General features: G+C 51.5%; 1 protein-coding gene across 2 annotated transcripts; it reads right to left on the bottom strand.

Annotated features, from left to right (window-relative positions):
* Positions 1-27,532, bottom strand: Smad7 (SMAD family member 7). Of its 2 annotated transcripts, none has more exons than XM_075968260.1 (4): positions 26,919-27,532; positions 25,556-25,609; positions 20,266-20,337; positions 1-2,026 (listed from the first exon to the last, which is right to left on the bottom strand). In XM_075968260.1, exons 1-4 carry the CDS (start codon positions 27,523-27,525, stop codon positions 1,488-1,490), a joined length of 1,272 nt encoding a protein of 423 aa, XP_075824375.1. In that variant the 5' UTR covers positions 27,526-27,532; the 3' UTR covers positions 1-1,487. The 2 variants fall into 2 exon arrangements, with proteins under 2 accessions (XP_075824375.1, XP_075824374.1); XM_075968259.1 differs by having other exon boundaries at positions 20,266-20,340.
* Between the last annotated feature and the right edge of the window lie 335 nt (positions 27,533-27,867).

Genomic DNA, 27,867 nt, shown 5'->3' on the forward strand with positions numbered 1-27,867 from the left:
TACATTTTAAAAACTGTTTAATGGAACATAAACTCCTTTAGAAAAACATTCAGCTGGGTGATGACACCCATAGAAAAAACACCCATCTTGTGTTTATCTTTTTTAATTTGGCATGTTATTTGCATTTATATTAAAGCAAAGTGCATCTTCTCTTTATTTTCCTTGTTTATACACATTGCACAATACATAAATAATGATGCTTATAAAACGTCTTTATATTTACAAGTAATAATATATTTATATATAACATAAAATACATTTTTCTTTAATAAATCTCAGCTTTTTTTTTAAGGAGTCCTTTCTCTCTCAAAGCACTACAATGCTAAATTTCCAATGAGAATGCTTCTCTTGTTCACTTAAACCTTTGTAGTTAGAAAAATAGCTTATGTTGAAGTCTAAACGTGCTCATTGAGCTAAGAACAGTGTCAAAGTTATCATACGAGTGTATGAGTTGAGAGAAGAGCTGGGAGTCAGCCTAGGATGGTACCTTCTGTTATGGCAGGGCCACACCCTTCTCAGTGGGAAGGGGGGCCACTGAGCAGTTCCCTCCGGGATGCCCCTCGCTGGTCTACAGAGCTCAGCACACAGGCTGGGGGATGAGGTGCTGAGCTGACTTTCCACACCTGGGGGAACCTGATGAAAAACCACAGTGGGGGGAACCAGCTGAGGGCCCCCACCCCCACCCCGAGGGTCCTGGGTTAGCAATACTGTGTCCGGGCTGTCCCTGCAGCCCTTGGGAAGCCCATCTCAAGAGAGAGATCCAGGAGCAGATGGCCAAAAAAGACAGACATGACAATGGCAGCGGGTGACAGGAGGCAGTAAGACAGGGATGAAAACGATTGGTTCAGCCTCTAGCAGGCTGGCTTCTCAGAAGCCTGTGGATAGGCCCGAGTCCTAAAAGGGGGGAGGCAGGGCAGGGGCTTCGGCAGGCTGGGGCAAACCTTGGCAGCTGCTGCGACACCTGCTGCCAGTCTGCCCAGGTACTGACTCTGCCCCACTGAGCATGTCCAAAGGGCACACAGCTTGAAACTGCGGTCTCTCAGCTGGGGACATCCATAAGGAACACAAAAAGCATTTCCCCCATCTGCCGTTCACGCACACCCCTACACGCTTGGGGACGTCCACTCTGAAGGGAAGGCAGTACCCACTACTTTCATATACCATGTTTGGCAGTGCTGACTTTTGCTTCCCATTTTTATATTGGGGTATCCTGTCAACCACACCCACCACCTCAAAAAAACAAACAAAAAACAAACAAATTCATCATAAGCTATTTCTCAAAGAACAAGACAAACAAAACACAAATAAGAACGAGAAGGAAAAAAAAACAAAAAACAAACAAAACAACCAACAATGGTTAACAGCAAAACTGACCAAAGGGTTTGCATGAAAAGCAAGCACTCGGGAGGGAAAGGTTAGCAGCAAGTAGTTTGAATGGTGGCCTGCTCGGCTCACGCTCCATCCTGTCCTCTTCTCCCCGCGCGCAACTACCGGCTGTTGAAGATGACCTCCAGCCAGCACGGGCAGCTGCTGATGAACTGCCGGGTGTAGCACTGGCCCCAGCCCTTCACGAAGCTGATCTGCACGGTGAAGCCCGTCCATGGCTGCTGCATGAACTCGTGGTCGTTGGGCCGCTGCAGGCTGTAAGCTTTCTCATAGTCGAAAGCCTTGATGGAGAAACCAGGGAACACCTTGTGCACCAGCAGCGTTCTGGAGTCCGGGTTGTCCAGTGTGGCGGACTTGATGAAGATAGGGTAACTGCTACGGTTGTACACCCACACGCCATCCACTTCCCTCGTCAGCTGGATGCCGCAGCCAATCTTGCTCCGCACTTTCTGCACCAGCTGACTCTTGTTATCCGAATTGAGCTGTCCGAGGCAAAAGCCATTCCCCTGAGGTAGATCATAGAAGATATCCAGGGAGGGCTCTTGGACACAGTAGAGCCTCCCCACTCGCGTCTTCTCCTCCCAGTACGCCACCACGCACCAGTGTGACCGATCCCCAGGTTCCAGAAGAAGTTGGGAATCTACAAAACAAAAAATGGCGGACTTAGTTGGCGGTGATGGTGACCAGGTTCTTTTCCCTCCTAAAATCAAAACACATAATAAACACGTTTGTACGCATGCTCGAGTCCCCATAACCAGCGAAAACAAAAAGAGGGGGTAAGGGTAAGCCTGGACTCAACCTAGGCTCTGTGATGCTAATGGGGGGAGCCTGGAGCCTAAGACATCTTAAACCACTTTTGAGCATATGGGGGGGGGGCTTACTACTGTTGTCCTCTCTCTCTCCACAGCATCAGCACCTGGGCCTACTTATCTCCGAGAGACACAGACCCCAAGACCCTCGCTAACTTATTTTCTGCTGTGTTGAGCTGGAAAAGGCCTCAGCAATAGCCTAGAATCGCATCCCCTGGATGGAACCTTGAGCGACAGCCTCTCTAGGGTGACGGAAGCTGGCCTACTGGGTGGTGACCCAGTCACACTGAGAAGCCAGGCAGCCAGCACCCTCTGTAGCTGGCCAGTCATCCAATTCTCACATCAGTGCCTGGTTGAGAAGGAAGAGCCAGCTGGTAAAAATAAAGATGTGGGTGGCTCTGGGGGCTTTAAGAAAAAAAAAAGTCATCTTCCCCAACAGAAACCAACTCTCTGCGTGTGTGACGGCAGCAACCCGTACAAAAGAGAAGCTCAAGTTCAGATGCCAAATTACAGCATGCATGTGGGCATCAGCCTAGACCACTGCCGGTCCAGACAGAAGATGCTGTGTCTGAAATAAATGTGACCATCCTGTGGTCCTTCTCTGCCGTCCGCCGTCCCTGGAGGTGCCTCCCCCACTCCATTTTGACCCTGCACGGCTCAGGCTACCTCTTGTGGATTCCACCTGCCCCCTCCCTGACTTGCAAGTCCACCCTGGCACAGCCCACGACAGCCTCGAAGCCTGGGGTGAAGCTGCCAAGATGATTTTCCTAAACAACTGTTCTGAGACCTTTTAAAGGGGGACTAGGTGAGGAAAGTCCCTCCCCCTGCACCGCCATCCTGCTACCTCCCTTAACTCTAGCCAAGAGAACAGGCCTCAGACTGAGGACTATAAATCTCCCCAGCCCCGCCAGGCTACAGGAACGCTGTGGTTTGTGGCAGCAGGGTGGAGACCGGAAGTCTTTGTATTTGTTAACAGAAATGGGGAAAGGCAAGAGGGGAAGGCGCGGGGGATGGGGACACCAAGGCAGAACTGGAAGCCTCCTGCCTCTCTCCCACTCTGGTAGGTAGGTTTGGTGGGTCCTGAAGATGGAGCTATGGGGGGGGTGTCCTTGTGTGTCCTTTGTTTCTGGGTTCAGAGGGATGAGTGCTATCCCCATGCAGGGGCAGGACCAACAGGACTCAGCCTTGTTGGTAACCCAGGGCAGCCTGGAACATCAATCCATTCCAACTTTTATAGGCATGTGGCATGTCAGGACCTGGTATCCAGGCAGCTCCGTTGCCTTTTTTTTTTTTTTCAAAGCAGCAGTCGGGTTTGGATGGGAGGGACATCCCATGCGCAAGTCTGTATATTTGTGCAGACTGGAACCCACAAGGTAGCCTCATACATACAAATCCTGAGCGGCTGTCCTCAGCTACACCCAACACAACACTGGCCTCCCCAATCCATGCCCAGTTCACACACAAAGGGGGTGCCAAGACCGAGGAAGTGGTGGATTCCTATCCCTGAATCACAAACCTGCACTGCCCCCTGCCCCCACTGCCATGAACCCAACCCCCCCCCCCAAGTACACAAGACTGCACGTGCATCTGAGTGTGTGTATACGGAGTGTCTGTGCCTGCATACACACTAGAACATAGGAAAAACAAGAGAGGGACGAGGGCTCCGCGCAGAAGGTGACTCATCAGGCGTTAACTTGTTCCTGCAAAGGATCCATCAACTGCTAATAAACTCGTGAGCGCTGGCAATCTTTGAACTTTCTTGCAGAGAGGGAGCTCAGCTCTGGAAGCCACACCAACGACCCTGACGCCCAATGAAGTAAGACACTTCTGGCCACAAGAGTGCTCCCCAAAGTGTCCCAACAACAACAACAACAAAAAAAAAACCTGGCCAGGGACAGGAAGACTTGGGGAGTGGCTAAAAAGAGAAGAGGTTGGGGAGACTTTCCGAGGGGCCTGGATGCTTTGTTTCATGCAGCCCAGCCCCACTGAAACCTGGCACCAGACAACACGGTAGGGGGAAGGGAATGAAGGCAAAGGAGGGAGGAGGAGGAGCCTGGGATCAAGTTGCTCCCAGTGCCAGGCCTGCTGGCCTCCTCAGCAAGGGGCGGGGGTCCTGTCTGCCAGGCAAACCTGGGGGGGGGCAGATCAAACTGGGAGAGGCTGGGGCCTGAGGCCTGTGGGGGAGAGGGAGTGAGGAAGGGAAGCATGCCTGGTTTTTTTCATCGCAAGCAGTTTACTGTCAGGCACCCCCAGGAAAAAAGCCCTTTTCTGTGGGGGTTAATGACCCAGCCCAGATAAATGGCAGTGTGGGTGTCCCCTCACACCACAGGGAGACCCCTACTTGCTCTTCCTAGGCTCCAGCCCCACACAGGACAGCTGGACACCTACCCTTGTTCCCACCTAGACTATTTCTGAGTACACATCAGCATCCTCAGTGCGCATCCCAGTGCAAACAACCTTGGCCCGAATATTGGCTGGTTAGGCTCACTTAAGGACCAGTTACCCGACTTGGGCCGCAGTCTCCTGACAAGGGTCAGGGTAGGTGCATATCTACCAGAGTTTCCCAGGACGCATGGACAGGGTCTTTGAAGTCTTGGTCACCACAGGAGGAGCGGGGAGAAAAGGACAGGAAACCCACCCCATTGCTCATATTCCCAACACCAACCCCCTACACCCGTCAATTTATTTCTCCCAGCGTTATAACCTTTCTGGTGTTTTCAACCTTTCCTCCCCAGAAAACTGTACAGGGGCTTGTTTTCAAACTATGTGTGCTCATGCTAAAGCATCCGAAAGAAAAGCTACATTGTAAAAGGCTCACTAATCAGATGCCTGCTCACAATTTTTTACTGCAGCTAAGGGAATTTTTGGAGCAATACCAGAAAAATGCTGAATCTGCCTAAAATTCCATTAAGGTGTTTGCCCCTCCCCTTCCACAGTTTCCTTAAGGTATAAAATCTTCCCTTTAAGGGTACTGAGAAGGGGCAGATTTACAGTGTCTGCAGAGGGAAGACCACTGAGCAAGGAGAGCTGCCGCCCCTGGTCACCAGTGAACACAGACAAGACACTTTGTGGACCAGAGACTCATGAATGACCCTCATACTTAGGGCCTCACTGGCACGGGGTAATTAGAACTCAAGGTCACAAGTTAAGAACAGAAGAAATCTAACTTAAGGCCAGCCTGGTCTACAGAAAGAGCTCCAGGATAGCCAGGCCACACAGGTTTTTGAAACCATCTTGAAAAACCAAAACCAAAACTGTACATTTAGGCTGTCGAGATGGTCCACTAGGAAAAGGAGCTGGCAATCAAGATTGACAATCAAGTTTGATCCCTGAAACCCACATGGTGGCAGGGAGCCCCCCCCCCGCCCGACTTCCTCAAGTACAGCATAGCATGTTGTAATATATCTATCCACACAAGAGATCAATAAATAAGTAAAGACATAAAACTTGAAGGTATGAGAGATAAGGAAGAGCACACGAAAGGAAAGGCCGAATTTGAGGTCTCAGCTCACAGAGCCCCAACCATGAGAATATGAGGTCATCAGAAACATCCATGGGTTCCTGTCACAGAAAGGCCCGACCACAGTATCCACATACATTTGGGTACCCTTCCTGTTTGGACTTACCGAGCAGGCGCTCATAGGCCATCATATCATACCCTTGGGCTCTGGCAAAGAAATATCACTTTATAAACACAGAACAGGTACCACTGATGGGGAGGGGTGTCCTAGAATTTGGACCTTTTGTGAGAGAAACAAGCTTGGAAAAAATAAAGTCAGAATGGACAGAGTCAGAGGAACTAGCACTCACAAGGTTAACTGTGCCCCCAACTGCTTTGCAGATGGCAAAGGAGGGGGTCTCACCCACTCTCACCTCCGGCTGGGATTATAAGGTTGGTATTTCTTTGCCCAAACCCAAGGGTTCGTGATGGCCTATGCGCGCCTGCTCAGTCAATTCAAACAGGAAGGGCGCCGAAGGAGCAACCCTGCTCCCAAAGGCCTTTCCAGGCAGGTCGGGGCAAACAAAGGGCAGGCGAGTAGACACAAAGGTTCAAGGCAGCCGCAAGGAACACAAACACTGACTACCAACGCCCTAGCAGCCACAGGTCAAGGGTCCTCCCTCCTCGGGACCCCACCCGGCAGTTGACCAAGCCTGTCTTTCTACACCAGATATCTCACAGACCGATAGCACCACTGCCTTGCTCCTCCCCCATTTAAAGCTGGCCATTCTGAGTTCACCTGAACCATTCCAGGACCAACAATAAACAAGAGGGGTCCAACACTCAGTCTAGGCTCATTTGCATCAGAACAAGGAGGCAAAGATCAAAGCCCACAGCCAAAAAGGGAAAGCACTGACTTGAACCTGCCATGCCTGCAAGCTCATTAGAACATGGGTAGAAATAGAGCCCTGACTTCCAGGAGGTCCTGAAACAGCTCAGATAACTCTGGACTTTGGAGCAACTTAACTAAGAAAGCTGGAATGCTTCTGGTTAATTCTCCACCGCCGGGAGCGCTGAAACTCAACCTACAACCCCCACCCGTCACTAAGGGGATCATGGTGTGAAATCTGGGTGTCAGAGACTACATTAAGAAAGCTGGATTCCACTGGCACCCCCACGCTCTGCAGTATCTCAGATGGTTGCTGGGCTGGGAGGAATGGTCAAAGGAAGTTATGGACCCTCCTTCAAGGCCAGGATACTCCCCACCAGATCCTTAGGTCCAATCAGCTGAATCCCTAACTAAAACTGACCTTCCTTAGGTTCCCCCCCACCCAATGGCACATCCCAACTCTGGTGGGATAATTCCAAATTCATCCTAAAAACGGGTTTCCTTGTGCCAGCCTGAGTTATTATGACAATTTGATACAAAAGTGATACCATCACGTGGTATGCCACACACACCCAATCATCTTCTGACCCACGGTGGCAGCACACACGTTTAGTCCTAGCACGTGGGAGACAGAGACAGGCAGATCACTGACTTTGAGGTCAGCCTGAGTCTACAGAGTTCCAGTACAGCCAGGGCTACACTGAGAAACCCTGTCTCAAAAAAACAAAAAAGAAGCTGACCCATACATGCCTCGTGCCCAGACAATCACCCCAGTGGAGGACAGTTCTGGGCCAAGGCTAACAACATTCAGTAAGCATTTCCACACACTGGTGCGGTTCCCCAAGGCCCGGCATATCGGTCTGAGACTTGACATCTCCATCCCACCTTCAAGGCAAGAACTGGGATCTCGCATCCAGGATCAAAAGGTGAGCTACAGCCAGGTGGTGGAGCACGCCTTTATTTAATCCCAGCACTGGGGGGGGGGGGGGGGCAGAGGCAGGTGCATCTCATTGAGGTCAGCCTGGTCCACAGAGTTGCAGAACAGCCAAAGCTACAGAGAAACCCTGTCTTCCCCACCCACCCCCCAAAAAAGACGGGCAGGCAGCTACCTCAGGCCACGAAAAGCCCTTGTTCCCAATGTCCTCTCAAATGCTCAGGGTCCAGTTCCCTTAAGCCAAGCCAAGAAGGGGGAAGTGCACCAGCTTCCCTGGCCAGCAAGTCACTCTGTGACCTTGGCCAAGTGACTGGCTCTCCCGGGACTGATCAGTTTGACCTGTCTATAAATTATATGAAGGCAGATTGGGCAAAACGGGTCCCTAGACTCATTCTGGCCCCGGATGACTTTGCAGTGTACAAAGGACCCGACCAGGAGTCGCCAAAGCCCAGTTCCATTTACCTCCGCTCCCTTCCAAAGTAAGAGAATCTCTGAGGTGGAAGGCACAGTTTTGCATTTAATTTGTAAAAAAAACAAAACACCCGAGAGAGAGAGAGAGAGAGAGAGAGAGCGAGCTACTTCCAACTCTAAACCAATTTGGTTGTTGTTTCTTTAATTCCAAGCAAGCGAGTTCTTTATCTTGTCACTCTTCATCTTTAGAAAAAGCTGAGTCAGGCGGATCTCTGTGAGTTCGAGACCAGCCTGGTCTACAGAGAGCTAGTTCCAGGACAGGCTCCAAAGCCACAGAGAAACCCTGTCTCGAAAAACCAAAAAAAAAAGGAAAAGAAAAGAAAAATCTGAGTCCCCAAGAAAGGACCTCTTACTTCCCGCTTCCCGCGCCTACCCCTGTCTGGAGCCCAGCAGCTTCTCTGTAACCATCCTCCTGCAAACTGCTACCCCAAACTTCCAGACAGCCTGCTGGTCTAGAAGGGTGATCAGTAACTTGGTCCTTAAAGACATTATCATGCCGAATACTGACTTCCAGCTCTGAGGTGTTACTACTACCGTGCTCCCCACCCCAGTCCCACCCACCCAAAGCCCCTAGCCAGAGGGTCCCTCCTCAGCACTATTTAGCCAGCAGAGAGTAAAACTGAAGGGAAGGGAAGCCGCACAAATCAAAAACTCTCGTCTGTCTCGCCAGTTGGGCTGACACGGCTTCCTGTGGCCCTGTGTTCAGCCATGCAAATTATAACATGTACCCGACTGTTGCTGCCGCCGCCTGAGGAGACCGGTTCTGCCCAGCTCTGAGGCTCAGAGGAAGGGTGGGGACTCCCAACCCAGCCAACTCCATTCATAATATTTACAGTAAATGGCCTCTCTGGCTGCTGCTGAGTGTACATCCAGTCTAATTACCTCTGAGTTTGCCTACATGGTTCTTCCCCTCCCCCTCCACAACCTACGACCAAGTTCCTACCATGACCCCCAGAATAACTCAGCCATCTCCTGAGGGTGGATTTTTGTAATTGACCATCTGGAGCCCCCAGTATCTTCTCTTGGTATGGACCTGGTCAGGCCCCCAGAAAACAGAAGAAGTGGGGCACCCATGGGACAAAGTCCACTTGAATCAAATCCTGCTCAACCACCCGCCTGCCAGTCTGGAGAACCACTACATTCCTGATCTGGGTTCACCTGCAGAGGCATCGCTGGATGCTAATTAAATAAATGTACACCCAAGAACTGACAGAAAGGACCGGGAGCCATCAGAGTTCTCCTTGCTCTTTTCAATAATCGTTCTAGTATGTCAGCTGCACGCTAGAAGTTCAGCAAGAATCCTATTATACAGTATGACATATACAGGCACAAAAATGCCATAACGAAACGCATTGCTTTGCACGCTAACCTCCCTCCCTCCCTCCCTCCCTCCCTCCCTCCCTCCCTCCCTCCCACCCCTCCCTCCCTCCCTCTCTGGAACGAACTAGCTCTCTGTCTCTGCCTCCCAAGTGCAGGGATTAAAGGCGGGTGCCACCACCGCCAGGCTGTATGCTAACTTTTACAACCTTGTTTCTAATATAAATGATGAACACACTAAGTCTTCCAAAAAGGCAAAAATTCTCAGTCACAGAGAACACAAAACCATCTTATCTGCTTTGGCCCTAGACCTCTCTTTTAAAAGGCCACACGTCACACTGAACCCAGTCCCCAAGCGTTACCCACTACCAGCTCCAACTCTCCCAGCGCCCCACTCAGGCTTTCCTAAAGGGTAAGAAAACCTTCAGAGGGCAAGAGAATAGAGGAACAAGCATCCTTTTCAACCCCCTCCTCTCCAGGCTCCCCTTGGCCCACAACAATTATGAAAACTGTTGGACGGGAAGGCATTTTGAATATTTACGGCATTCCAGCGAATGCATTCCAGCACAGGATCTGATGGAAAGGCCTCTCTCTCCAGCAAGCTCCCTCCCCTCTTCCCTCCCAACCCTCATTCCTCTTTTCTTTACAACCCAGGACACGCTGGCCAGGCCAGGACTGCACTGTACTTACAGGGGAAAACCAGAAAGACAGCCTGGAGACAGTGTGCAGACTGGAAAAGTTAATCATTACTTCTGTCTGTCCCTGTAATCTAATCTCCCCAGCTTGGATACACTCACTGCTCAGCCATCCCAGCCCTTTCACCCCCAAAGCACCCAGGACCTCCTAGACCCGAGTCTCCCCGCCTGCCTGCCCTCCAGCACCACCCCTGCAGTGCAGGAGGCCAAGGCTCCCAGAGTCCTCTTCCAGGCAAGGGTGTTGCCGCAAGGACCTGGAGTCCACTATGCATGGCTGCCCTTCTGTAGAGTGGCCCAAATTCTGAGGATTTTCTGGTCTCACATGATGTAGGTTCCAATCTGGCTAGTATATCTGCAGTGCCCTGTCTCACCTCCCCGCCACCCCCAGCCACTTTCTCTGTGTGGGATATATACACTTAGAAATCAGTGATTTGGTAATTTTGTTAAGTATATTTTACCACTGAAAAAAAGGGATTAGCAGGCAGGCAGGCAGCTCACCAACGGAGCGCCTGTTAGTTGTGTTGAAGACTCTGGTTTGATCCCCAGCAAGGGAAGGGAAGCAAGTCCCTACTCTCCAGGGCAACTTATCCATCACCCTGAGCCTACTCCCCTAAAACGTATGCAAATGTCAGTGCGGGTATATGCAAGTTTTCCCTGGGCCGAGGATCCTCCTCTTTCATTGATCTTAGCAGAGCTCGCAAACCAAGAGGCATAAAGAACCATAATCTTATTTTAGAGCAGACAGAGGCTGGTGACTCCCTAGACACTGGCTTCCCCAACCTTGAATTCAAGAGTCAAAGCATCGCAGATCTTGGGGAGGGGTGTGGATTTGGTGACCAAGCTTATCCCCTTATTTTGCAAATGAGAAAACTGGGGTCCACAACACAACAGTGTGTGGTCATGCTCCCCAACTCTCAGGCCACAGTAAATCAGTCTTTAGGCCCTACAGGATATAGCCTCCTTCTGGAAGCACAAATGCATGGGGAAGTGGAAGGGGGCTAATCATAGGATTTCTGACTCTTTCAAGAAATACCCCTAGAACTAGAAACGGGGCCCATCTTTTAAGTAGTAGGCACACCCAGAGCCGGGAGAACTTTTTCTTTCCCCCCTTGGTTACTGATTGATGAGGGGAGGGCCTGTTTAACAGGCAGCCTGCCATGGGGTTAACAAGAATCCCCACACACCACAACAGACTTCCCCAACAGCTCAGATGGCCCTCACCTTCCCTAGGGGCTTGGGGCAATGATCAAAACCTCTCCACCCACCCCCTAAAAAGTGCAGACAGGCAAATCTGTCACAAACTATCATTATCTTGGTTCTGGACTCATTTGTGTCGGTTGAGCGAAGGTCCCAGATTTAAAAGTAAAAAGACCACAGAGAAATGAACGAATACAAGAGCCACCGGCCAGTCACAGGCCGGCTCACCTACGTGTATCTTTTTGGCTAAGGGACAGAAGCTCCCAGCTCCACAAGGTGAAATTGGAGTTGGGACCAGTTCTTCCCTTTCTTTGGCGCAAGCTCCAAATCAACAGCTGGACAAGACACCAGAGAAGCATGAAGATAATTAAATCAGTGGATGCTCAGAGCTTAAAGAAGTCTCAGGTGGTCCCCAGGGAACCCCCAGGGCAAGATGTGCACAGAAGTGAAACACCTTGCTAAACGTACTCATAGATTACTATGTGCAAGCAAGCAACCCCAGGTCAATCATGGCCTCGCTCAAAGGGTGTGGAAATACCCGTCTCTCCTCTAGCTGTCAAAATACTGGGTGCTGTGCAATGCTGCGCACACATGCAGGCACACACACACACTCCGGGGGTCTCATTAAGAACCCAGCTCCCTGGCCATTTCTTGCAGACTGTGCACCCTCCACCCCGATCCTAGCAGGGGTTTGCAGGATAAGTTAGCATCATGCCTTAAATCACTGCTATTACGAGGCAGCAGGGGCTGAAACCAGACCATGAGGAGGAGACCTCTATTTATCTACAAACTTTGTTGTGCTCAGTTTTCAACAGAGCAGTGGCAGAGCTCATGACTGGAAAGTCTTGCCTGCTCATCTCCCAGCCATCCATCCCAGCACCTCTGCTAGGCAGGCTGACTACATAAAAAGCTGCCCCTGCCTTCGGGGAGGCTTTTTCTCTGACTTCCATCCTTTCAGAGTCCAGGCCCTAATCCTCCACACTCTACAGAGCTTGGTACATGCTAACTTCTCAGGAAATATCAGAAATGAATATAAATCGGCACATCGGCTTCCTCCCAAACAACCGCCCCACTGAACTTCACACCTGGGAGAGAGACGCAGAGTGAAGACACGGTCCCTCAGCAGGGCCAGCCAGAAGGGCCATGGCTTGTCTTGGACTCTGCAGGTAGGAAGACAGACTCCCCTGCTCTGGGCTGAATGGATGCCCAGCCAGTGGCTGGCACAGGCTGAGAGGTGTTTCCAAGGTAGGCGCCGGGCAGGCAACCTCTGTGGGTACACCACCTGCCCACAGCATTCTGCTTTGGCGTCCTGCTCTGTTTGGACAAGTTACCCTCAGCAAGTGTTCAACAATGCTTTTACACACCCCAGGGCTCCTGTTGTGTTATGAAAACAAAACAAAGCACGCTAAGGGAAAAAGCTGGGAGGGTGGGGGTGAGAGCAGCCAGCCACACACAGTCTTTCTTTCTGGTCTCCACCTCCCCTGCTCTGGGGCAGCAGGATCTCATAACCCGAGCCATCAGAGCAGGGCATCAAAGAGAGGCCTCAGATGTGCAGGGATGAAGACATGGATGCTGTATCAGGTCTACCCCTCCTCTGAGGGGGAGGCCTTCCTGATGCACTGACAGCCACAGGACCAACTTATATAGCTGTACTGGTGGACTGCCAAAGGCCGGTTCAATCCTCAGGGACAGCGAGAACGGCAAACAGACAGCACTGAAGACCGAACTGCCTGATGCCGGATTCCTCTCCAGAAAGACAACTCTGGTGTAAAAAGACTGGATGGAGTAAATTCTTACCTACTCTTACTATTTTTTTTCCCCTGCAAGTTAAAACTGAGCTAATGACACTGGGTGGAGCTCAGGCTTAGGATACCGAAGCCAAACCAAAATTAGTTCCCAGCCAAGAGCTGCTTGGCCTCACCATCTGGGGAAGGAAGCTGAAAAACCCATGAAGGATTCTACAGTAAACTGGGAAATAAGGGCTGCAGTTAGCGTTTCAACTGAAGGTGACCCCTTCTGGGGAAATATTTTTTGTAATAATAAAAATAACATAAAGCTCTCAAACAGCCTCTTTCTTAAAGAAAATGGTCTAAAAGTCCTCATGGGAACAGAAGGGAAGAAGGGGGCAAAAAGAAAAAGGAGCGGGCAGTGCCCGGCAGTTTCCTCAGCCACACTACTCTTCATGAACTTTCTTTCTGGAGTTCTCCTAAAAAGAGAGCGATGATGCAATTTCCTGTCTTGTCCCGATATTTCCTGTTAGCTGACAAGGTGAAAGTTATCGCTGCTTTAATGACTGTCCTACACCCCATCAAAAAGCCACCTTTGCCTGCCCAGTTCCCAGCTTCACCGCACTGTCTCCATTTAAGCAGGAACGGTGTTGTTTTCCTACACCTTTAGGAGGAGGCAGGCATCAGCTCTAGGCAGCTTCCTCTAGGAACTGGGCCAATGGCTGGGGTCCCCAAGGTGACCTCACGGGGAGAAGAAAGGCCAGGGAAGGCCATCCCCTCCTACCGACGTGTAGAAGAGGACTAACTGCAATCAAGTAAATACAGCTTTCTTGGTGTGTTAGCCACTAAATTGAGGACTGTGCCTCAGCAGTTAATAATATCTTCCCTCTGAAAATAGCCCGAAGAGGAAGCCTCCGTGCGACAGTAGGCAGGCAGCCAGATGCTGGGCCATTCAATCCTCACGGAGAAAGATGTGAGGGCCAATGATGGCTGAACATACAGTATCCTCTTCTCAGGCTCCGCGAAGAGAACACGGGAGGGATGTCGTGTGGACTGAGGCTCCAGTGGCCTTGAAAGGGTCTGGGTCACTAGGCTTTGGAAGCTAGCCTTTGTACCCTCTCTGGTTGTGTGTCACTGCACTGGGCAAGCCCCCGGGACGTGGCGCCTGGAGAGAAGTAGGAGTTGGTGCACTTCCCCGTACCCCAGACTGAGAGGTCAGACTTGGGGAACAAACGAAAACAAGTTTCCTACTTAGGTTTCTCCAACTTGCATGGAAATGGGAAGGTTGAAAAACTCAACACTGAGCAGAATGTGGTGGCTCACACCTTTAGTCCCAGCAGTCAGGAGACAGGCAGGGCTACACACACACCTACAGACACCTACACACACACAAACACACCAAAATAGAGCGAGAGAGAGAATGAGCGAGGGAGGGAAGGAGAAATCTCAACACTGAGACAGTGAACAGATAGCCATCAATGTACCTATGGTCCCAGAGATCTATAGGTGTTATGGAAACCAGGATCCAGCACAGGTGAGAAACCTCTCTCACTAATCACTCACTGTTAGTCAGGGATAAGATAACACTTGCACACATTTAAAAGTCACTATGGGCCACATCTGTCAAAACTCTGGCAAAGTCCACGTAGCACGAATGCACCACCAGGAACACTGGGCACATGAACTGCACATCACCACCCCAAAAGGAACGCAGCCCTAAGGGGCACTCTTGCAACTGGAACACATAGGAGGACATTCTCCTCAAAGGTTTCTGAAATCAAACAAGGGCTGGAGAGACAGCTCAGCACTTAAAGCTCACTGGCTGCTATAGTAGAGCACCCAAGTTCAGTTCCCAGCACCCACATGGCGGCTTGCAACTGTCTGTAACTCCACTTCCACAGAACCTGAGGCCCTCTTCTGACTTTCTCCTGCGCCAGGCACGTATGTGGAACACAGACATACATGCAGGCCAAGCACTCATACACACAATAAAATAAACCATCCTAAGGAAACATTTTCAAAGAAAAAGTTCAGATTCGAGGGCTATAAATGCACTTAAAAACAAACAAACAAAAAACCCACCAGGCTAAAACAACTGTGTTAGGGCTATTCTTTGTTTTGTTTTGGTACAGGCTCACTCGGCAGCCCTGGCTGGCATTGAACCCAAAGATCCACCTAACTCTGACTTTGGTAATCACTTATTTTTACCAGGATGATAGATAACACGTGCTCGTAAGACAGGATGTTTGACATTAAAAGCAACATCCTATCTTGTCATATTAGCTATTGAAGATTTTAAAAGATTTCTTTTTTTTCTTTGAGACGGGGTCTCACCATGTAGCCCTGACTGGACTGGAATTCACTATTGCAGTCTAGGCCGACCTGACCACTTCTGCCTCCTGATTGGAGTGCTGCTCAAAGAGCAAAGCCTACACTAGGTGAACAAAGACCAACCTAGAGGTTGGGGTTACAGTTCATGGTGGGGCGCTTGCTTACGGTGTGTGAGGGTTCACACTTCGCCCTACACGCTTTCAGGAAGAGAAAAATACCACTATCATCTGAAATGCCATAGAAAGAGAAATTGTTATGGGGTTAATATGGAAAGAGGCAAAAGAAGCCAAACCCTTTCATGAATGACGCCTCTTCCTTTCACTGCTGCTGGTCCCAGAAGTCCTCAAAAGGTCTAAGCCATCTATAGCAGGCAGGCTCTGCTGAGAAGAGGCCCAAGGGGGAGCTGGAGGAGGCTGTTTGCAGAAGCACAGCCAAAGCCACTACCACCCTGGCCTGGCCTTCTCGAGCCCTTCCCCCACTCGCTGGCTGGACTGGGTTCTGCCTGGGGACAGGATACAGAGGCAGCGGCCCATCTAGTCTAGCCGGCAGAGCAGCCCAAATTTGCTCCAGAGATTTTAAATGCTGTCACCCTGCATTTAACCCCTGCCTGACTACCTCATTCTTTCCAGGACAAAAGAGGTTTATCAGGGAGTCGTTCACCAGGGGCGGGGCCCATGACCTCAGGTCCTATAGAAGAGGCCGGCCAACAGCCCCACTGCTGCCTAGGACGGGTCTACACCGGGGTGTGGGTGTGCATCAGGTGAGCCGCCCTAGCCTGGAGCCAGCAGACTGACTCGGTTAAGAGACTAGACCTGTATTCTTGGATTTCCAGACTGTCATTTCCCACAGTGGCCTGGAGGGAACAGGTGGTCACTGCTGGTCACTCTGAGAGCCCATCCTTGTGACAGCTGTAAGCTCACCAGGGAGTGCTCCACCCTCACCTCCCAGGATGTTAGAAACCACAGCCAAACCTGGTAAGAGGCAGAGATGCTGGGGACACAGCAGTCACCTGAGGCCCAGGACTTCTAGCTCAGTATCACAACTTCATGCCAGAGGGTTAAAAACTCATTCACATCAGCTGAATGGCTTTCCTTAGGCCAGAATGCAGCAATCCTCCTGAGCTACTTGGTTTTAGCCCAAGTCGGCCGTAGACCGAGCCAGGACATTTCAGATTATATAGGTGCTTTTAAAAGTCCTCGGACACTAAGGCAGATGCCAGCAGGGATCAAAGAGGAGAGAGAGAGAGAGAGACCACTTGTCCTCATGGTCGATTTAGTACTAACTTGAAACTCTTCCACCCCAAATGTGGAAACCAAAAGCTATCTAAGACCTTAAGCAAAGGAACTAGCCTAGCCACCCTCCCCCAGGCCCCTGACCCCTCCACATAAACATGATTGCATAGACAGGAGATGTCGATGCAGTTTCTTCAATTCCCCTAAGACTCCTTCATGCTTCAAGTCTCCAGGGCCCACCCCTCACCCCACCCCCGACCCTGGGAATTCCTCTTTGCAAGCTGAAGTAGCTGTGAATGGCTGCAGGCCCAACACGGCTCTCTGCGGAGTTCCAGAGACCCAGGCAGTACCAAACGCTAGTATCTCTGAAGGAAGGGCCTGCAGCTAGGTAACCTATCAGTCCAGTTAAGACTGCGCACAGGCCACAGGTAGCCCCTCCACCCAACTCCAGAGAGGGTGCAAAGACGCTAAGCCGAGAGCAGTTCTTCCCTGAGATGTAGTAGAGGGCCCAGATGTAAATCCTGGCTGTCTCCTCCACTCAGCTCTATAGAAGCTTCCCAGTTATGTCAGTTCTTGCCAAGGTGGGTCTCCCTGACTCAATCGAGTCAAAGAAGCAGTAGCAAGGGCCTGACCTGGATTTGCACGCCTTCCAAAAGACGTCAGTGCCCAGAGACAAGGCTGAACACGGGACTGCTGTTCTGAACTGTTCCAAATACCAGTCCCCACACAGGACACAACTTCATGCAGGAGCCACTTTGTGAGAGCAGGGCCCTGATTCTCTCGGATCCTGCCTGTTGGCATGGCATCTCTAACGCTCAAGTGTCAACACAGGAGTCTGTCTGTCTGTCTGCCGTGTGTGAGCGCACACACACACTCACATGCTTGCACAGAGCGATCCATCTGTCTCAGAAAGCCGGCTGTCAGAAATGAAAGTACAATCTCCTGGAACCAAATTACTGCCTTCTAAAAATGTCCCATTTTTCCCAGACTGAGGAAACTTGTAAGGGTGGGGTGTGGCGCTTCACTGCAGGTCTGCAAGGAACTGGCCTGTCGTCCCCCTGCCCTCCCCCCAACCAGAACCAGACTGCAAGGCTGGAATTCCGACCTGAAGCCAGGGCGCTACTCCCAGGGCCAGTCCCCGCCCACTCCCCTTCCTCTTGCGGGCTCTCTGCAAGCGTGCAGGAAAGGGAAGGGCCAGCCTTGGAGTCACCCCGCATTTCAGGAGGGGCTAGGCCTTTGAGCACGCCCCACCCCCATCTCCGAGGCACCACGTTTTCGCATTGGGCTGTTTTCGCTTTCCCTTCTTCCCTTGCCAAGAGAATCAAGCCCTGGCTCACACTGGCGACCTTCCTCCCACCCTGAACTGAGCCCCATTCATTAAAGCCCGCTCTTAGCCAGGGCAGGACAGGAAGGAAAGCAGCACACAGGGCCTGTGAAAGAGACTGAGAGGTTATTTCAGGGGGGTGTCACCGCCCCCCACCTTGACTGATGCCCATCCTGCTCCGGCCCTACCTCACCCCAGAGTCCACTACAGGAGGAGCCCCTTCCCATCTCCTCCGGCCTCGTTCAACACCCCTGCCCCTTAAGCCCTCAAACTAAGCAAAGCAGACATTTAGTCCCTACACACAACCCTAGCACCACCTTTGTTAAAAGGCAGTGGTCTGGGCTTCCAGGATGTATGAAAACCTCTGCCTAGGCTCACGAAGAGACATTCCCAGAACAAAGAGGATCTTGAGCTTCTCTTTGTGCCCGTCACCTCTCCTCTAAGATACCCTCAAACCATTGGCACCAACCCAAAAAGTCCTTCCTACAACAGCCTCCACCCCAGCACATTAATACATGGCTCCAACTGCGTCCAGAAAGAAGAAAGGATTCCAACTTCGAAGCCTTGGGATTTAGTAAACCAAGAGCTAAAATTCAAAACAAACGCTCTTTCATGTGGAGGCCGCCTCTTTTTTTTTCCCCTTTTTTCTTTCTGCAGTTCTGTTACACCACGACATACTATGCCATCCTAGCAGAGCCTCATCCATTGCCGAGGGGGCCTGAGGGGCGGGCACTAGAATGCTGCTTCCCAGCTCCTTTCTAGAACCGGCAGAACTTTAGGAAAGCGGGTCCGCTGACCAGGTCATGCTGTTTGGCTCCTGGGGCGGGGTGGTAAGCAGCTCTCAGGCTGGTGGTTCTCAGCCTGGTATCGTCATTTCCTCCAGTAGAGGAGACAGACGAGATGTTATCAATAAGACAAGCCTTCTGAAAAGCCCCTTTCAAAAGCTACCACTTCCCTTGCTTATTTCATGTGGTTTGGAGAAGCCAGGGCTCCTCCCTGCACACCCAGAACTTAACAAATAGAGCGGCGAAAAACCAAACCAAACCAAACCAAAACAACAAAAAAAAAACCCAATAAGTAAATAAATAAAGTCAAGTTAACAGCATCCTGAACATGTTATTATTTTGCTCCTATTCTCTCCTGGTCCTTTCTTTTGAGACCTCTCAGCTCATTTCAGCCCTAGCAAAAGATGCAGACTTTCCAGGCCATACTGGCTCCCTCCTTGGCCTGCTAGGGCCCACCCCCTTTCTCCCTCTGGGTCCTTCTTTTCCTGCTCAGTTCTCATTAGAAGCTTTGAGTAAACAATACCCTCAGTCTCAGATAACAGTCAGAGTACACACTGCACTGAAATCAAAACAAACAAGGGTCCCCCTACAGCCATTTCCCAGCAGGCTCAATTCCTGGAGGGGAAAGTCTGGGATGTGGGTCCAGAATGGACTGTACCTCAAACCACACACAGGGACAACTCTTCAACAGTTAGTCAGGGAGAGTCTTCCCACAGCCCAGGGTGTGCAGAGCCCACATCGTCCACTAAGGGACACTACACCAAGCGCCCCCTCCCCCCCCCCGCCAGCGACCGTAAGGCCAGCAGTTATACTGAGTGCCCAGAAAGGTCCTGGAATTTCCCCCACCCCAGGTGACTTTCCCTCTTGTTTTAGCTAGTTCTTAGAAAATAAATGATGATGACCTGGTAGGGTAAGGAGAAATGAAGCAAAAACATCTTTAGAAAAGAACTGTCTCACCTCACCTCCCAGAGTGTATCTTTTCCTCAGAGACAGACAATAACGCACAGGCTCTCTCCCCCCAGAGTACCTCCTCCAATCCCAGCTCTCCCTGGATCCATCTGTCCAGGCCTTTGGTCTGTGAGCCCCGAAGAAGGCCTGTCCAGCTTAGGCACCTATTGTCTACAGCAAGCCTGGGGCAACAGAACCCCACAGTCCACCAAGATCCAGCTTGCACCTGGGCTGTGTACCCCGTAAACATGGGTCTGTCTCCTTCAAGGCATGCACGCAAGAGCAAAAATAAAAGCATAAGCACATGAGGTCTCGCCAAAGTTAACAAATGGAAGTTAGGAGCAGCTTAAAAAAACCATGAGGGATGGCATGATGGCTCACAGGATAAGAGCACCCACCACCAACACGCCTGATGACGAACACAATCCCTGGGGCCTACAGGGTGAAGAAGAGAAAACTCCTACAGGCTGTCCTTCGAACACATGTGAGTAATGAACACACACAAAATTTAGTAAAAATAAAAAATAACCACAAAGCATGTCTCACGCACAATCAGCTCTCAGCTGACTCCAGTTTCCCCATTCCTGGGAAGGGCAAGGTTCTGGCACATAAAGAAAGGACCACAGGATGAAGGCGGAAGGGCACTACAGTCAGTCACCCAGGATATGTCTAGTTTAAGGCATATGACGATGAGATCAACTCCAGACCAGTCGGGGTGGCAACAGGCCACCCCCATTCCTTTAGCCTCCAGCAATTTCTAGGAAAGGAGAGAGTGTCTTACCTGAAAGCCCCCCAGGGGCCAGATAATTCGTTCCCCCGGTTTCCGCGGAGGAAGGCACAGCATCTGGACAGGCTGCTGCAGAGTCAAGAGAGAAAGAGAGAGGGAGGTAAATAAGCACAAAAAGAACAGAGTCAGAGGCTGGAGAGAGGTGGCTCAGTAGTTAAGAGCACTGACTGCTCTTCCAGAGGACCAGGGTTCAATTCCCAGCACCCACATGGCAGCTCACAACTGTCTGTTAACACCCAGATCTAATGCCCTCACACAGACATACATGCAGGCAGAACATGAATGCACATAAAAATAAATAAATTATTAACAAAATCAGCGTTCATTCTTACAAACACTGAACAGCATGAAAGAAAGACCACACATTCCAAAGGTCTGACTCACAGCCAGCACGAGGCAGATTATTAATGGTCTACTCGGCTTCGTGGTGTAGCCTAAGACAGACCACAGCACCTTGTCACCCGTCTGGGCTCCAGGCGGCCAGTTAATCATTGGTCAAGTCAGGCTCAATCACAGACTGACTGGAATTTCTCTTCCATTACAAGTCTCCCATTGAGAGAGCAGGTAATTGCCAAGGTCAAGGAAGTGTACTTTCTCAACCCTATTCTCTCTTCTCTATCAGGGGACAAAGCCCCCTTCCTCCCACTCCCATAGACAAGAGTCTCACTGTGGCCTTTAAAAAAAAGCATTTCCCCTTTTAATGGAGATAACAAATGTAGGGATTGAGTGGACTCGCTGACTTCTACCACCTGAGCCTGCCAGCCCAGAAAGGACCAAGCAGGAGGGAAATGTTCTACCTGCTTCCAGACGGATTCCAAACCCACCTCTGGAAACCTGCCCAGACAACCCCATTCTTACAAGGCTGCCTGCCTCAGTTCCTACACAATCTCTCTGGCACGGTTTCCTTCCATTGTCTTTACGAGACCTTAACCTACAGATTCTGTCTCCTCTGCATCTCCCTTCCCTCCCAGGTGCTCAGCGGTGACCTCACTGCAATGGCAATTCCAGCTGAGAGAGAGCGCGGACACACAGGCCCTAGAGAGAGATACACAGACCCTTACAGCCTCCCTCCAAGCAGTTACAACAACAACAGAAAATAACGCCCAGAATCACAATTCATTAGTCCCCAAGAACGCAAATGCACAGGCCCCAGGAACTGGGAGCTTCTTCTGCACCACTGCCAACACCAAATTTCTTCCCAAGTGCCCATAGAAAGTTTGGCTCTGGGAAGCCAAGGCTCCACTGGTTTGTACAGACTCCAGTTCTCTAAGACCAGGCTACCAGGCATTAGCACATACCCCTTTGGCCACATTGGTAGGCAACAGAGAAGCCTGGAGGCCAGTAAGTAGCCCTGACGGCCCTTCAGTGGTACAATAGTTGCCTCCTGTCCCTGACAAAGGGAAGGAGACTACCAAGCCTGTCCCAACACACAGTCCCGTCCCCCCCAGAAGTCTTTTGCTGAGGATCCCTCCTCCCTCTGAGGTCTTCTCTTCCCAAAGTCAGAAAGAAGATTCACTCTTCAACAAAATTCTCCAGTGGGGAGGAAAGGGAGGTGGAGCGCTTGGGTATATAGCACTTGCTCAGTACGCATTTTAAAAATTAAAGAAAAACCTCTTCTGCATGGGAGGGAGCATGGAGGAGTGGTTAGCAGGGGGAAAGAGAAGGCTGTATACAACCTCATTTTTTCAGGGAGAGGATAATCCCTACCAGGAATATACTGCTTTACAGGATACACTTAATAATCAAATGGAAACAATGGGGGGGGGGGCAGGAAAGGGCGGTCCTAGCCCTATGGTGCAAGCCTGTACTTTCTAAATTACAATTCTTACCCCACCATTTTCTAAAGATTGGCTCCTCATTCCCCTCTTCCACTCCCCGAAAAGGGAAGACACCCCATGGCCACTCCCCCAGCTCAGGCTGGCAGAATGCCAGGGGCAAGGTGTATTTCAAAGGCTAAGCCTGGCCCTCTCTAGGGCAGGGCCTGGAGACCTCAGTCAGGGTGTCAGCTTGGCTCACATCAAAGGTGAACCAGCTCCAAGATGCAACCACAAGTGATTTTTATGAACCGTGCTCTGGCCTCTGCATCGCCTTTGATCTCAGGAGGGATTTACACACATTAATTAGGCCTCCCTACCACCCCTGTGAAGCAGCAGCACATTCGATAGGCACCCAGGTAAACTGAGGTGCCACTGACTGGGCCAGGGGCCACCCAGGGAGCTGAACAACCTGGGTCCAGCTCCTGTCCCCAGGGTTTCCATTCCCAAGCAGGCCACCAAGTTCTAAACCTCTTCCCTGGCGCTGGCCAGGTAGGTTCAGCCAGTCTCTGGTGTCTAGAACCGCCCCCCAGCTATTCCCTAGCATACAAAATTCAAGTGGGACAGATCTGCACCCACCACTCTACAATGGTAAATCTCTCAAATCAGAGTCTCATCTTCCACCACTATCTCCTACTCCCCAGAGCCCAGTCTGGCAGACAGCAGAGCCCGGCCATCCCCATCTCCTCCACCACCATCTATTACCAAACACCTAATTAAGCCCTGGGATCTGTGGAAGACAGACACACATCCCCCTTCTCCCAGCAGGTCTAACAAAACTGCAGCCTAGAGCCTGGGGAACTGTTAAGGTTCTTTCCAACTTAGATCTGAGCTTCCCAGGTACTGCTTTCTAGAGTGACTGATGGAAGCAATAAGGAAATAAACGAACGAATGACCTAAATCAAACTCCTTAGTCTTAAAGAGACTTAATTAAGAGGACCAGATCGCAGATCAAGATGCCAGGCGTTCTGCTAGGCTTAGAAGGCTGTTGCATGAAGAGGCCATCTCAGCAACCAGTCCCCAGCCTCAGGGCAGCAGATACAGTGCTAACAGGAAGTGGTACCTTCAAGCATCCCAACTCTACAAAATGAGATCTAGGAACAAACAGCAAGTTATTTTTCCTTGTGGGGGAAACGGGAACACCTTCATGCCTTGCCAAGCCCACAAGTCACAGCCACTTTGCCCTGAGGTCCAGGCATCCAACACTCCCTGCAGGTAACTCTGTTTGGGCCAGCTTATACACAGAACAAGGCGTAGTCCTAGACCAGGTACTTCAAGAGGCTGCAGCCATCACAAACCGAGTTCCTAGTTCAACCTGCCAGAGCCTCCAAAGGCTCCCAGTTCAACTATACCAGATCCCAGCCCCTTCAAACAGAGATGTCAGAAAAGGGATCTCCTCAGCTGTGCTGTCTCATTAAGATTCTAACAGTTGTCCACAGTAAAACCTTATTTCCTGTTTCACCTCTGTAACCCAACACCAAACTCTTCAAACTCAGGCTGGGAAAGAATAACTGAATCCCCAGGTCCCAGCCCTTTCCCACACACGGGGTGGGGAGAAAAATGTGTGAGAGCAAAGCCCCCTCAATCTGTCTCCCTACAGTACCCAAGTCACCACAACTAGCAAAACCTGCCCCCTAGACCAGTCCCTGAGCCTGCCGGGTCTGTCCTGACCACTCCTCTGCAGGGGCTTTTCTGCTGCCCTTTCCTTGTTCTTCCTTACACAATGGTGCCTGCGTTTGGGTCCCTTTACTTGCTTTGTGTTAGGCAAAACATTTGGGGTGAGTAACCAGCTGCCAGGGTTTCAGATTGGCAGGTTAATCAATTCCTATTGGCTGATCTGGGGAAGGTGGCTCCCCTCCTTGGAAATGGCACATTCCTGTCTTTGTGGCTTCTCTGTTTACACACATTTTGCTACCTAATGTCAACACTTGCTAATGAATAAATATATCACTCCACTCCCCAAAAATGAGGTCCTGGCCTGCCAGAATGACTGCTTAAATCGTGCGGAACAGATTTACCCCGTATCTCTTCAGCAAACTCAAGAGCACGTGGTCCTTCTTTCCTATGGAGTCTGGACTTCAGGGGAACTACCAAAGCTGCCACCTCTAAGGCCACAGGGACTTCTCTTTCAGTTTAAGGTTAACTCCCCACATTTGAAAGATACAGAGGGAAAACAAAACCAGAGAGAGAGAGAGAGAGAACTGAAGGGGACCCCTGGAGAAGTAACCTCCTGGAATGATTTGACTCTTTAAGCCACAAACTCAAGCACGTTAGAGTCCTTAGAGTTTGCTAATGCCAGTTAAAGTTTGTTGCAAATACAGAGAGCCAGTTATCTTGTCATTAATAACCATTTATCTGGTGTTTTGTAAACCGAAAGCAAAATATCACATACTCTGCAGGCCACCTAGTATGCAGGCACCAGGCAAGCAGCAAGGCCTCCCCAACTTGAGAGAACTGGTGTCATTTGTGGAGGGAGGGCTAGCCGGGCCTTCACTTACACTTCACTAAGTATTTAATTTACTGACAATGTCCCCACAAAATTTTTATGGGGGGGGGGGCAACAGCCCAAACTCTTGGAGCAGAAGGTTCCAAGAGCTAACAACTAGTGCCTACCCTACCCCTTTGCTGTCCTTCTCCTTGGCAAAGCAAAGATGCATTTTTATAAGCGCCACATATAACAGGCACAAAAAAACAAAACAAGGTTAACCCCATTAAAACCAGGCTTTCAGGGACAGATTCTATAATTCTTCCTGTGCAAGTAGGACGAGGGGCCTGTCCCTGCTGTCATCCCCAATCTGTTTTGCTGACCCTGTCCCCTGGCACTGTCAGCTCTACAGGGATGGGCCCTGGTGCTGCCAGCCAGAAGTTGAATGCAGACAACCACAATAGGGCTGGTGCCAGCCTCAAATGGGCTTCTGCCCTGGCCCCCTGCCATCCAGTGACAAAGCAACAGGCAGGCAGACCGATGCCGAAAACTTTCATGGTCTCTCTACCAAGAATTCTGAGAAAACCCCAGGAGAAAACTGGGGCTGAACTGGGAGAGATAATCCCCTCTGAACTGGTCCCGTCTGAGGCTTCTGAACCGCTCCTCTCCTCATCCATTTAACTATCGCTACCCACAGACTTTTCTGGCGCTCTCAAAGCTTCAGAATGTTTCCATCAACCTGTCCTATTTGGCTCCCAAGACATTCAATGGATTAAAAGCCTCCATGTGTTAAAGCTGAACTAACTTCCGTCACACGGTTCAAATGCATAAAAAGGGAACAAATTGTAAAACATGTCTGGGAAGGGGGTTAGCTATCTTTATTGGGGGGGGAATCCAATCACAACAACAGGGACAATCTACCAAACCTGCAACAGAAGAAACTGTAACTACCTTGAGCAAGCCATGCACCACCCCAGGCCCCAAGCTAGACACAGAAACCAGGGTTCTAAGAAAGGAAAAGACCTTTGAAAAACCATCTACTCACCAGTTGGTTTGAGAAAATCCATTGGGTATCTGGAGTAAGGAGGAGGGGGGGACTCTGAAATTAAAAAAGTAAGAGAATATAAAGACTGAGCCATGAGAAACAGAGATAGAAACTTATGATAACTCAGGCATTCTTTTAGCCCAACTGTTTGTCTTAGCTGTGGGGGTTGGAGGCAGGGCCGCGAGGCGGTGATTGCCTTGATATTTAGCTGTCAGATAAACAAAAGAGACCGCCTGGCGCCAGCCTCCGCGCTCCGCTCCTCCACGTCTGCGGCCGCCGCCGCGCTCAGCGGGCCGAGCTGGAAACCACCGGCTGGGCCAGGACTCCACCGGCGGGGCCGCGTACAGAACAGTTTGCAGGGTGGGGGGCGCCCGGGGCTGCTTGACGTTCTAGAAGTACAGAACCCGCTCCCCCGGCCGGACCCACTTCTACGAGCACAATTCACCTCCGCCCCCGCTGCTCAGCTTCGCACCCACGCGCCCAACTAGGGACTCCTAGGGACTCCTACCCAGCACACCCGAGAAAAAGCACCCTAAGTGTGCTGCTGAACTTGGAAGACTTGAGGGGAGCAGCGTACGCCCCTCTCCACCTTAAGCACAAAGATGTGGAGAAAAGAGAAGACATGGAATAGCTAGGAAGATAATATGGATAGAAACCTGTTCAAGGGTTCCAGCCACGAAGCGCAGGCCCCAGGGTAATTAAGAGGGTCTTCAGGGGGCTGGGGTTCTAAGACCACTAATTGTATGCTTTTTCGGTGCAAAATAAAGGAAAAAGGAGAAGCCACCCAACTTCTCCAGGCTGTTTGTTCCTTCTCACCCTGAAGCTGGCACAGCTGAGAGTGGATACCCAATTCGGTCTCCATCCTACCACTGCCCCCAAACTCCAAAGCTGTGGAGGCCAGGACAGTATCTGGGCCACTTGTGCCCCCACGTGACTGTCATTATTTACTAAAGGAGAGGAGACGTTCCAGCTTTTATAGCTAGTTTCTCCCAGCCTTGCTTGGCGGGCTTGGACCGAATCCAACTCGGCCACACACCTCAACGCCTTTCCGGGTGCGGGGGAAGCGTGATCCCCCACTTCGCTCTGTATTCCCTTACTGACCCGGAAATAAGTGTCTCATTTTCTGCAGCATGTCTGTTCACTATAAGCAGAAGCAGTATCCATGGTCCTCCTCCGGAGGGTGGAGGGGAAGTGCGATAGAATATTGAAAGGGAACCCCAAGGAATGTCCAAGCTTCCCCTTGTCCCTTCCCTGATTGAGTTCCCAGGTCTCCTCCATAAGGGGGGGTACACATACCCTAGGGCACTCTACCAGCACTTCCGCGCCAGAGGGAACGAAAGGTGGGCACAGAACAACTTCTTACCTAATTCGCAGAGTCGACTAAGGTGATGGGGGTTGCAGCACACCAGCTCGGGGTTGATCTTCCCGTAAGATTCACAGCAACACAGCCTCTTGACTTCCGAGGAATGCCTGAGATCCGGCCACCTGAACACTTTGCACAGCAGGAGGGGGAGCGTGTAGGTCGAGGGCGGCTGCGCGGGCTGCGTGCTGGCGGGCGCCCCCGGGCCCAGCCTGCAGTCCAGGCGGCCGGGCAGCAGGAGGCACGCGGTGCGCGTACCGCCGCGGGACTCCACGGCCTGGAGCAGCAGCTCCAACTGCCGCTCCTTGAGTTTCTTGAGCACCGAGTGCGTGAGCGCCTTCAGATCCGCCTCGGCGCCCCCGGCCGCCCCTGCACCCGACGTTGGGGGATGGGGATGGTGGTTACCTTTGGCACCTCGGACCGCCTTGCCCAGGCAGCAGCCAGCCCTGCCCGCGCCGCCGCCACCAGCCCCATAAGCCCGGCCGTCCGTCGCCCCTTCTCCCCGCAGCTCGCCTCCGCCACCCCCCACGCCCTCCTCCTCGTCCTCGCCGCCGGGCGCACGGCTCCTCCAGAGACGCCGGACGAGCGTAGATCGTTTGGTCCTGAACATGCGGGGCGAGGAGGCAAGGAGAAAAGTCGTTTGCCGGCTAAGGAGCGAACATGACCTCCGCACACCATGAAGAAGTCGGGCGCCGAGTTGGGGCAGCAGGCGCAGGCGACAGCAGCAACAGCAGGGGCCCGGGCAGGAGCGGCGGCGGCCCGAGGGGCGCTCCGTGGCATGCGCCAGTCTCCCGGAGGCCGGGGCGCGCGCGGGGGCCCAGGGGCGCCCGCCGGGGATCGGGGGCCTGCGCTTCGGCTGCCCCACCCGGCGCGGCCCGCGCCCTGCGCGGCTCTCGGGCCCCGGCGCGCCCCGGAGGAACGCGGCCGCCGCTTCCCTGGGGGCGGCCGAGAC

Source organism: Microtus pennsylvanicus, chromosome 4, assembly GCF_037038515.1.
Source record: "Microtus pennsylvanicus isolate mMicPen1 chromosome 4, mMicPen1.hap1, whole genome shotgun sequence".
NCBI classification, from domain to species: Eukaryota; Metazoa; Chordata; class Mammalia; order Rodentia; family Cricetidae; genus Microtus; species Microtus pennsylvanicus.

Coding starts and splice junctions, on each gene's coding strand:
- Smad7 (XM_075968259.1), bottom strand. CDS start 27,525: ATGTTCAGGACCAAACGATCTACGCTCGTCCGGCGTCTCTGGAGGAGC. Junction 20,341..25,555: donor GGATTTTCTCAAACCAACTG/GTGAGTAGATGG, acceptor TTGACTCTGCAG/CAGCCTGTCCAGATGCTGTG. Junction 2,027..20,265: donor GGCCCCTGGGGGGCTTTCAG/GTAAGACACTCT, acceptor TTTGTTTTGTAG/ATTCCCAACTTCTTCTGGAA.